This window comes from Quercus robur, chromosome 4 (assembly GCF_932294415.1).
Source record: "Quercus robur chromosome 4, dhQueRobu3.1, whole genome shotgun sequence".
Classification (NCBI taxonomy): Eukaryota; Viridiplantae; Streptophyta; class Magnoliopsida; order Fagales; family Fagaceae; genus Quercus; species Quercus robur.
In genome coordinates, this window is record NC_065537.1 from 43,490,766 (window position 1) to 43,502,603 (window position 11,838).

An 11,838-nucleotide genomic window follows, 5' to 3' on the forward strand; every position below is an offset into this window, starting at 1 on the left:
AGACCAAAACTGGAGGTTTTGTGCAGAACAGATGTGAATAGTGATTCAAAATAGTAAGTTAGGAACGGTTTGAAAGATTTAAGAAAAGTAACATCTCGAGTTTTAGAAACTCGAGATCTATATTAGAACTCGAGTCCCAAAGACTCGCTTTGCGAGTGTGAAAATGCCACATAGATCTCGAGTCTTTAAGACTCGAGTTTCATGCAAAAAAAATTTCACCTATAATGGCGTTTTTAAGCCTTACAATGACGTTTTAAAACCCTATAGCGGCGTTTTCCTGCAAATTTTTTTTTTTTATAAGTACCAAGTTTAGGGAGCCCTATTGTGGCATTTTTAAGCCCTATAGTAACGTTTTAAAGCCCTATAGCGGCGTTTTTCTGCAATTTATGGAAATCGAGTCTTTAAAACTCGATTTTCACGTCGATTTTTTTCTCACTTTAAACCAATCCTCTTACAAATCGAGACTTAAAAACTTGAGTTTTATCTTAGAACTCGAGTTTTAGACACTCGAGATGCTAGTTTTCAACATTGTTTTGAAACGTAACAACTAACTAAATTTTTTAATATTTATTGTTATTTAGAAAAAAAATTCCCAAAACTGCATCGTTTTGGTAAGTTAACGACAACAACTAACAAAACACTAACGGAGGACTCAATTGGGAATAAATGAAACTTAGAAAACTAAAATGACAAAACCCAAATTTAGAGGATTGAAATGAAAAGTGGTAAAACTTAAAGGGTGGGTTTAGTATTTTGGCCTTTTATTTTTCATTTCTTGTCTTGATTAGAAAGCTGACTCATATATTTGCATAGGTGACATCATTTTATTGGTTGGAATGACCACTTTAGCAATCCTTCCGGTGGAGCAATATGTGCCACTTGTTAGAAATATCTTGGGGAAGGGGTTACAAAACTACCCTCACTTAAATTATAATAGCATAGATTTTTTTTTTTTTTTTTTTTTTTTTTTTAATGTTTGTTTTGGGTTGTTATACTACTATATACCCTTAGTGTGATGGTTACTTCATAGGTACAAATTTTAATAGGAGGGGTAAGGGTCATGACTTTTTTTTTTTTTTTTTTTAATTTTATTTTAAATTTTATAATTTGAGAAAAGGGTAAGGGTCATGACTTAAGTCTTCAAGATATAACTTTACACACATATACACTTAGATTATGCTAAAGTATGAATTCTATCTCAATTATACCAAAAAAAAAAAAAAAGCGTTAAAAGCTTGTGGCTAAGTATCTATTTTTTATTTTTGAAAAAAAAAAAGAATATCTCAATATCTATTATTTTTTAACATGCCAGGTCTCTTTTGGGAAGAAAAAAATAGAAGAAAAAAAATCGGGAAATATCATTAGTTTGAACTTATAAATTTATTGTAATTGTGTTTTTTTTTTTTTTTTTTTTCCATAAAAACTATGGGTGTGCAGCCAACTCGCCAATCCGCCAAAACCTTGGTGGGTTGGGTTGGGTTACAAAATTTTTTTTGATAGCGGGTCGGGTTGAGTTTGGGTCATAAAATTCCAAACCTGCCAAACTCGACCCGACCCACCCATATATTTAATATATATATTTAAAAAATATTATATAATTAATAAATTTTTTAAAATAACCAGCTCTTTCTATCTTATATAAAAACCAATTAGTTTACACAAACCCTAGTAAATAACTATTGTTGTCTAGTCATTAGTGTTTGTTTGCCTTTAAGGAGTTACATTGATACTAATTTTTGAGTTTTTTTTAATATATTTATATTTATATTTTTTCCTAGTCAATTTAATACTAATAATAACAAAAAATTTGTCTAACCTATGGGTTCAATCCAACCCAATCCAACTCATGTGAGTTGGATTAGGTTAAATTTATGTGATGTGTTAAGTTGGGTTGAATTTTTTTTTTCTTGACTTACCATAGTGTCAAAAAATTTATTTAATAAAACATTAAATGCATTTAAACACAGTTAACATAAACCATTTATTAAAGCAATCGACAAAGTTTCTCCAGTTGACCTTTTGGGCAGAGAACTGAGAGAAGACCAGCTTTTAATTGTCGATGGCAGAGCTGCCTTTCAAAATTCAAAAAATGCATTCAAAATCAGCAAATGATGTCACTTTTCTTTTTTCTTTCATATTACATTGTTCTAATCCTTTTCCAGTCTATTTCAAGCACTATGCCACTAATAAGCTTCCTTATTTATACCCACCTTCAAAATCTTCTCAACTCCATTTATTTTTATCCTGTAAGTTTTTTTTTTTTTTTTTTTTTTTTCCCTGATGATAAACAACAACAACACATTTGGATACAATGTTAATGGTTCTTGCTTTATTTTTGCAGGACTTTTAAGGGGACAAAATGGCAAGAATTTCAACCTCCTTCCTGGGAATTTTTCTTTTAGTATTATGTTGCTATGCATCCAACATGGTACAAGCGGCAACATACGCGGCATACAAAGACCCGAAGCGGCCAATCGGTGCTAGGATCAGGGACCTCATGAAGAGAATGACTCTCGAAGAAAAGATCGGTCAGATGGTCCAAATTGAACGTGTCAATGCCACCGCACAAATCATGAAGCAATTTTATATTGGTATGCTATGCAAATGGGATTGAATAACTTCTAATTGTGTTTTTGAGGTTCTAATAATATGGGCATTGCTATAGGAAGTGTATTAAGTGGTGGAGGGAGTGTTCCTGCTCCCAAGGCTACTCCACGGCAATGGATTGATACGGTGAACAAAATTCAAAAAGGGGCTCTTGCCACTCGTCTTGGAATCCCTATGATGTATGGAATTGATGCTGTTCATGGCCACAACAATGTGTACAATGCAACCATTTTTCCTCATAATGTGGGCCTTGGAGTCACCAGGCAAGTGCTTAATTAACATGATTTTTGTGCGTTTGAGCAAGAAGTTAACAAAAATGAAGTTTTGAATGCTTTACACAAACAAAAAAAATTAAAATTAAATGAGTAAAGCTAATCCAAACTCACCTGAAAATTTCTAAATGCATATATAATCAATATTGGATAAAACCCGGTATATATGCATTTCGTGTATATGTATTTTATTATATTTAATTCTTGTTTTAGAAAATTTTATTATAAATTTGCTTGAATGATATTAATTGTAATTTTCTTTTGACAATAAATAGGGTGACTTAGATATCTGTTCATCCACTTGAGATCAATAGTATAACAACTCTACCCTTTTTAGACACATCAGATGCTGATTTTGCATTTAATTATTGTTATTCTGCTAGCTATGTATCCTATATTTATTGAAGTTCACAGTTGATTTGATTTTTTATTTTATTTTATTTTAAATATGAGTATTTTGGCCTTATAAGAAATGCATTGTTTTTAGTTTTTTGAATATGAGTTTTTCTGTTCTGTATTCAACAAGTAAACTGATAAGATCAATCCATTATTCTGTGACATTCTGTGATCTACTATAGGGATCCTCAACTTATAAAGAAGATTGGGATTGCAACTGCAAATGAAGTTCGAGCCACTGGAATTCCTTATGCTTTTGCTCCATGTATTGCGGTAAGTAAAAATTTCTTCATAGGAATGAACTATATATAAAGATAACCTGAACATCTGTATTTGTCCTTAAAGTTTAGCACAAAAGCAATTTTAGTCTCTGAAATTTGAATTGATTGCTTTAGTCCCTTCCATGATATGGTCAACTGAAAAATTGACATGACATCACTCCATAAGGGCATCTAAAAGTAATCATTTTTAAATTTGTTAGGGAATAAATCGATCACGAAGTCTTTTCAGAGCTAAAGTTGGTCACTTTACATTAGACTAAATGAAATCATTTTAAAATTTAGTTACTAAAATTGCTCGTGTGCTAAACTTTAGTTTTATCTTTTTTTTTTTCAGTAATCCTATATTCTCTGTTGAATAATGCAGGTCTGCAGAGATCCAAGGTGGGGTCGATGCTACGAGAGCTACAGTGAGGACCCCAAGATTGTCCAAATGATGACTGAGATCATCTCTGGGTTGCAAGGAGATCTCCCTGATAAATCTTGGTTGGGCAGACCATACGTTGGAGGAAAGTAAGAAATAGTGTCCCCTTTACTTTATTTGATCTTTGTTTCAAAGATGGTAAATTCAATTTTTTTTTTTAAAAAAAAAAAAAAAAAAAAAAGAAAGAAATCAATAGCCACAATTAATTCTATTAGTATGTATCTACAAAGCCTTTATTATACGCTAGTGCCAAATATATGTGAAATCCATACCAATGTTTATGATTACATTGCATACAGGGATAAGGTGGCAGCTTGTGCAAAGCACTATGTTGGTGATGGAGGCACAGTCAAGGGCATTAATGAAAACGACACTATAGTTAGCCAGCACGAATTGTACAGCATCCACATGCCTGCTTACTATAATTCAATCATTAGGGGTGTTTCTACTATCATGGCATCCTACTCAAGTTTTAATGGAGTGAAGATGCATGCAAACCAAGAGCTGTTGACTGGGTTTCTTAAGAATAGACTCAAGTTCAGGGTAATTTCTAATTCAGTATTAGTAGTTTTTATAAATTTATTGTCAATTTTGATACATAAATCTTATAAACTGACATGACTATGAGTAGATTATTGACACCTCAACAACATAATAAATAAGTTTCCTTAATTTCTCTTTTGTTCATGAGAATATTTCTAATTGGATTATGGGTTGAACCTTTCAGGGTTTCATCATCTCAGATTGGCAAGGAATTGACAAGATTACCTCTCCACCACATTCAAACTACACATATTCTATTCAAGCTTCAATTCTAGCTGGTGTTGACATGGTCGGTTACAAACTCAGCTAAAGATTTCTTCAAATCGTGCATGGTTCCCCAAATTTATTTTTTGTTAAACTGAGTGCCTGCAATTATTCCTATATCATTGGATACCTTTGTGTAGTTTTGCAAAGATTTTCTAATTTTTTACAAATTTAAGGCAATGAGTTTTCAAAATTTTAGGTGCACCCTTATGAGAATTCTTTTTCCTCATCCTTTAATGGTTGGGAAGTAGCAAAGCGCATTTTTGCTTATATTAGAATCATTCAAAAAGCCCTTGAGGCCTTCTTCTTACATCTAATTTCACTACCCTAAATGATAGTATGAAAAACTAGAATTGTTATTTTTCAATATAATTTTTTCATAGTTCTACCTGAAGCTTGGTTGATATTTGTCTAAAGTTGCTATAGTTGAGAGAGATGCCTGATTTCATTTTTGTTGCAGGTCATGGGTCCTTACAATGTCACAGAATTTGTTGATGACTTGACCAATCTGATTAACAAGAATTTCATTCCCTTGAGCCGAATAGATGATGCTGTAAGGAGGATCTTGCGTGTTAAGTTCTCCATGGGTCTCTTTGAAAACCCTCTGGCTGATAACAGTCTAGCTGATATGCTTGGAGCCCAGGTTAGCCACTTAATATCCCAAACTAAGCTTTGTTTTTCATTTTTTTTTTTTTTGGTAATTATATTCCTAATTTTAGAGGGTGACCTTATCCTCTACCTTAAGAAAATATGCCATTTGAGCTACGACTAATTGGTGAACTTTATAATCTCTTTATTTAAGCTGGTTAATTTTTCGATTGAGCTTTTATTTCCTTTTCTAAATATATAATAGCTTCTAAAATATTAAATATATAATTCAATGATTTTTTTTATTTATTTTATAATTTTATAGTTAGAAGAGTGGAAGGAAATTTAAACTTTGGATGTCTCCATTAAAAATACAATAAAGTGCCAACTAGTTGAGTTACAAGACTCTTAGTTATATCCACTATCCAATTCATATATAGTCTATAGATTGACATAAATGGTTAGTTATATTTTGTATTGGTCAACTCTTGATCAAATTCCATGTTTTTTCATTAGGAACATAGAGAAATTGCTAGGGAAGCTGTGAGGAAATCACTTGTTTTATTGAAAAATGGAAAGTCTGCATATACTGGGCCTATTTTGCCCCTCCCCAAGAAAGCGCCAAAGATTCTTGTTGCTGGAACTAATGCAGACAACTTGGGCTATCAATGTGGTGGATGGACAATCGAATGGCAAGGACTCAGTGGGAATAACCTCACTTCGGGTATGTTTTTTTCCCCAATGGTCTACTTTCTGACTATATTCTTTTCAATTAGTTACTGTGTTTATCTTCTTTGTTTTTTTAAAGAGAATATAGTGATTTTTTTTTTTAAACCATCTATAGCCATATAACTTCAATTTACTATCTATCACATGGTAGTAGGTGTTTGATGTTGTTATGACCATGCCATTAGGTTACAACATGACATTTTAACATGAAATATCCTAACTCTATTCATCCATATTGGGAACTAGTTGGTTCCTTTGGGGGTGCTTTCATTGTTCACCATAAACAAAAAAGTGCTCACTTTTAAGTGCCATTAATAAAAATGGATGATTTTCATGTTTTCCAAATTATCTCCCTTTGCAATTACATTTGGTTATTCTCCAATAATACATCAGCCTTCCATTTATCATTTAAATTCAGCAATCTATCTCATTGAAAGAACTTCTATTTTATGACAGGAACCACCATCCTCAAAGCCATTAAAGACACTGTTGATCCAAGCACCCAAGTGGTCTACAATGAGAACCCAGACACAGCCTTTATCACTTCCAATGACTACGCATATGCCATTGTGGTAGTAGGTGAGCAACCATATGCAGAGACTAATGGTGATAATTTGAACCTCACTCTCCCCGCTCCTGGACCAGATACAATCAAGAACGTATGCAGCCATATCAAGTGTGTTGTAGTTGTCGTCTCCGGGCGTCCCCTTGTGATTGAACCATATCTTGAATCAATGGATGCTCTTGTGGCTGCATGGCTCCCAGGTACTGAAGGTCAAGGTGTGGCTGATGTTCTTTTTGGTGATTATGGATTCACTGGCAAGTTGGCTAGAACTTGGTTTAAACGAGTTGATCAACTCCCAATGAATGTTGGGGATGCACACTATGATCCACTGTTCCCATTTGGATTTGGCCTTACAACTCAGCCAATAAAGCAAATGTAAACAACCATCTCCTATAGGAAGAGGTTTTTTTTTTTTTTTTTAGGTTTTCATATAAGAAGTATACATGATTGTATCTTTCAAAAGCTTCTAAATATATATATATATATATATATAAACTGCAAGGGAATATTTGAAGTTTAATGGTCTCATCATTTTCACATAACCTTACAATTGGAAGTTATTAATGCTGACAATATTTAGATTAACTAATAGTTGTCATTCTTTATATGTTCCTTACTATATGAAGAGACTTTTCTTTCTTTGTTTTTCTTTATGCTTTTTTGTCCTTTGGGGTGGGGGGTTGTATGGACCAAATAATAATTACGAGCCCATGAGCCAGAGAAAAAGGAACAGGGTTGGGGCAGAAATGTGGAAGGAAAGAGGAGAGTGGGCTCGGTCCAATGGAACCAAAGAGAAAGGCCAGGAGCTCGAGATGTCCAAGATAACATGAGGTCCACCAAAGGAGGTCAATTGGGAGTGGACACGCCCTCGAAGAGGCCAGCCGAGGACCACACCAACTCCTCAATCGTCAGACAATAGCCTCCCCCAAATAAGTAAAAAGGGGAAATAGATAGCCTTTGTATCAAGAATGTTGACTTCGTCAGAAGAATAGGAGACAGTGGCGTATAGACTTCGTAGCCATCACCTCCAAATTAAATGTGGGTTTATGGTCCAACAACGGTTTGAACAGTATTCTACACTTACACTAAAAAAATTAATATGAGTATGTATTTTGAAAATTTAATCATCGAATTGCATGTTTTTTATATTCTTAACAAGCATGTCAAATTTCGTGCTAATTAGATACTATTTACTATTCGATACATAAACTTAATTTTTATGTATAATTTTAGACTACAAAAATTTAAAATTTAAACATTTGATTGATAACATAGTGATTGATTTTTGGTTTTCTTGAAATTTTGCAAACATAGAGCAATAAGAAGAAAATGTAATCTAATAGAGGATTTTTCAAAATTCACATCTAATAAAAAGAAAGTGAGTAAAGTTGTAGCTATCTTACCATGGGTTGGATCCAATTGGTTTTATAGGAAAAAATGATATAAAAAGGTTTAGGGTAAGTTTAGTAACTTTTTCCCCCCTTAAGTTTTCCAATTTTAAGAACTGTTTTATGCTTTTTAGACCAAAAAATTTCTTTAGCAACTTAAAGCATGCCAAGTTACCAACCTTCAAATCCTAATTGAAACAAAAAACAAAACCAATAAACACAATTTGACAAAGAACAATAAATCTCTCAGTAAAAGGACCACACATATGTGGGTCTCACATGTATTGAAGGAGAGACCTCATAAGATACATTCTTCAATAAAGAGCATTACAAGAATGAAGGAGAACAAGGGCATTTAAAGATTTTTCCTCTGCTACTCCATTGTATTTTTTGTAGATTCTTTAGAAGAAAGAGTATCACACATGTGGGGGCCAACTATCTAGAAGATACTATTAAAACTGTATGGATTGGGCCTATGGCCCAATCTGAGGATATTACCCAATCCGAGGATATTATCCCATCTGAGGATGGTCAAATAAAGTTATAATGGGAATGATATAAGAAGAAGACATAAAGATTGTATGTGATAGTTCAAAATACGTCTGAGGAGAAAAGTCATCTCGGAAATGGAGATTTGAGGTTAGTAAGAATGTCTTATCACCCTGGACACTCTTTAAGGTTGCATCACAACTAAAAGTCGGACATTGAATAAGAGATAAGCAAAGGGGAGGCAACAAATATCTTCAAAAGCTGCTACCTCCACATTAAATGCCTCCCAACTAACTCTCTAACTGCATTAATGTGGAGGTGATACCTGAATAGTGGTCAAGCAGCCTTACAGCTACTAGTTGATGGTTCTGGGAGGTGTTGGATGGGGCAAGAAGGAGTTCCTAGAATTTAACCTACACGTGTATGGTAAGGATGATACCAAGATTGTAGTATATAGCATAGGAAGATGGCCTAAAGAGGGGGGTCGAAAAAAATCAAGAAATCTGGGTAATAATATTGTGAACTCTTGTAACTTTGTTAAAAAAAACAAGATATTACAACATAGACTTCTCAAGCTGTGCCGATGACAGATTTTCTTATTTTATTTGTGTTTAACAATCTTAATTCAGCAACTTTTATTGTATTTCTTCTGGAGTAGGACTAGTTCTTTCACCCACGCTCTATAAATTTATTGTTTGGGCTTATTGGGCTAAAACTCAACCCTATACTAGGTACAATCCAAATTCAGTCCTTACAACACATATTCTGTGGTAGAAACCTTAGTTTTTTTTTTTAATTTTTTTTTTATGTGTGTAAATAAAATAATCAATAGGGAAATTTTAGTAATTTTAAATGCATAATTAGGTTGGATATGAGTATATGAGGTATAAAATACAAACTCTTTCCAAACAATTATAGTCTTAACAACTTTAAAAATTCAAAAAGTTTGGAAGCACAGGCTCTTGCACATACTTTGTCACATCTAATACAAATATCAAGTGAAGATTGAATTAATTTTCACAAGTATCAATGGTGGTCCCCATATGTGAGGGACATAATCCAATAACACATTGACAAATGTCCAAGTTATGTTGAAGTGTGTGACAAGTTAAAAAACAATAAACATTCAAATTCAATTTGGATACCTCGCAGTTTTCGGTAGTTTATTGCGTAGAGTACATTTGGTGAACTATAATAGACATGGTAATATAATAGTTTTCCAATGGTTTAGCTATTCGGTAGTTTGAGAGAGTGAGACTAACATGAGAGAGAAAAAATTGATTTTTTTAAAATTTAGCTAAATTTTAGGAGTTTTAAAATTAGCAATTTTACATGTCTAACCATATTATTTAAACTTTCTATGCATATGAATTTGAGGGTACTTTGGGCATCTAAAATGAGGATTCTAAATAGGGGAATAGTATTATAGTTGAAAAAAAAAAAAAAAAACTAATCTCTCTTTCAAATTTAAAAAATATTAGTTTTTAGTAAATATAATTGTATGAGTAAGATATTTCCTAAAATATATTTTAAGTTTATTTCTAATATTACAACTTACAACCAAACTTATTAATAGGTTTAGTTATGGACAAAGTTTAGTTACAAAACTAGATATAGTCTAAAGTTACAAACTTACTCAATAAAATAAATATTACTACATATTTTAAAAATTCAACTATTGAATTGCATATTCTTTATGTTCTTAATACACAAGTCAAATTCTGCGTCAATTGGATATTATTTATTATATGATCTATAAGCTTATATTTTATGTATAATTTTAAACTAAAAAAACTTGCAATTTAAACAATTTATTGATGACATTGCTATTGATCTTTAATTTTCTAAAAATTTTGCAAGCATAGAGGATATAAGAAAAAGATATAATCTAATGGTGGATTTGTCAAAATTTACCTCCAATAGAAAGATATTGAGTTAGGATACAACAAATTTTGTAACTAAATTTCATTATTTAATTATTCTATTATAACATTTTTAATTCTTAGTAATAAAGATTACCATTTATGTCATAATCCTCGGTCAATGTTTATCAATAGACATAGTTTTTTGTAACTTTTATGTTAAATGTGTGACAAAAATCTAGAAACTAGCTTATTAGTTATTCCCCAAAAAAACAAAACAAAACAAAACAAGCTAAAGACACGTTTGGTACACTGAATGTGAATTACAATAGCAATGGTAGTCTTTATTAGTGGAAATAAAATGTGTTATGATGAAATAACCAAACATATTCATTAGTTTGGTTGGGTTTTTTTTTTTTTTTTTTTTTTTTTTTTTGTAAACAGTAATACTTATTAAAACATACACTAAAATAGTAATATTAATATTTTAAACCAGATTTATAATACGTTACATAATCAGAGTACAACTACAAAATGGCCTAACCATTGTAGTTGTAAACTGGGGTTAAAAACAGCGGATACTAGATACACAACCAACGTGGGATAAAATTTATTAGTTTGGTTGTAAGTTGTAGCATTACAATAAAACTTAAGATCTATTTTAAGAAATATCTCACTTATACAATTATATTTCTTAGAAAATAATATATTTTAAATTTGAGAGAGATGAGTTATTTTTTGATTTTTTTTTTAATTTCTATAATTGTTTTGTGGATATGAAAAGTTTGTTTATTTGAAAATATATTAATGTTATAAATTATTACACCTACTCTTAGAGAGAAATAGTTATTCCTAATTTTAAAGAATAGTTATTCATAAAAAATTATTATTCCCTATAATAAAAACATAACCAAATTACTGAACAGCTAAACCATATGAATAGTTATTACATTACAGTGTCTATTATAGTTTACCAAACATGTTCTAAAAGTTAGATTATTTGAAAAACAAAAAATAATTGAAATAATAGTAAACCCAAATAGGACAATCAATTAAGGGGCATTTAATGGGTCTATTTAAGAGAAGAATAAACAACCATAATAAATTTGCACATGTAAACCAGTAAATTATCTATAAATGAATCTTATTTTATTTTTTAAAAATTGGCAATATCACTTTGCACCCTTGACATAATGGTCACTTCATAACTATAAGTTCTTGTGGAAGGGGTAAAGGTCGGAGTTCAAGTCTCCAAAAGAGAAACTTTACACCCATGTACACTTGGATTAGACTAAAATAAGATTTTAATCTCAAGAAAAAAAAGGGCATTAAAACCTTGTTGTTGAACATTTATTAAAAAAATCTTGGAAATAAATCATTAGTTTGAACGCATAACTTTATTGTGATTGTGTCTTTTTGTGTGTGTGTGCAAG

At 31.6% G+C, this 11,838-nt stretch overlaps 1 protein-coding gene across 1 annotated transcript; it reads left to right on the forward strand.

Moving 5' to 3' along the window:
* Positions 1-2,010: 2,010 nt before the first annotated feature.
* Positions 2,011-7,271, forward strand: LOC126721997 (uncharacterized). Its single transcript, XM_050425136.1, has 10 exons — positions 2,011-2,246; positions 2,342-2,591; positions 2,666-2,870; positions 3,458-3,548; positions 3,921-4,066; positions 4,277-4,520; positions 4,705-4,809; positions 5,245-5,427; positions 5,889-6,096; positions 6,558-7,271. Exons 2-10 carry the CDS (start codon positions 2,360-2,362, stop codon positions 7,043-7,045), a joined length of 1,902 nt encoding a protein of 633 aa, XP_050281093.1. The 5' UTR covers positions 2,011-2,246; positions 2,342-2,359; the 3' UTR covers positions 7,046-7,271.
* Positions 7,272-11,838: the final 4,567 nt, after the last annotated feature.

Coding starts and splice junctions, on each gene's coding strand:
- LOC126721997 (XM_050425136.1), top strand. CDS start 2,360: ATGGCAAGAATTTCAACCTCCTTCCTGGGAATTTTTCTTTTAGTATTA. Junction 5,428..5,888: donor CTGATATGCTTGGAGCCCAG/GTTAGCCACTTA, acceptor TTTTTTCATTAG/GAACATAGAGAAATTGCTAG. Junction 6,097..6,557: donor TGGGAATAACCTCACTTCGG/GTATGTTTTTTT, acceptor ATTTTATGACAG/GAACCACCATCCTCAAAGCC.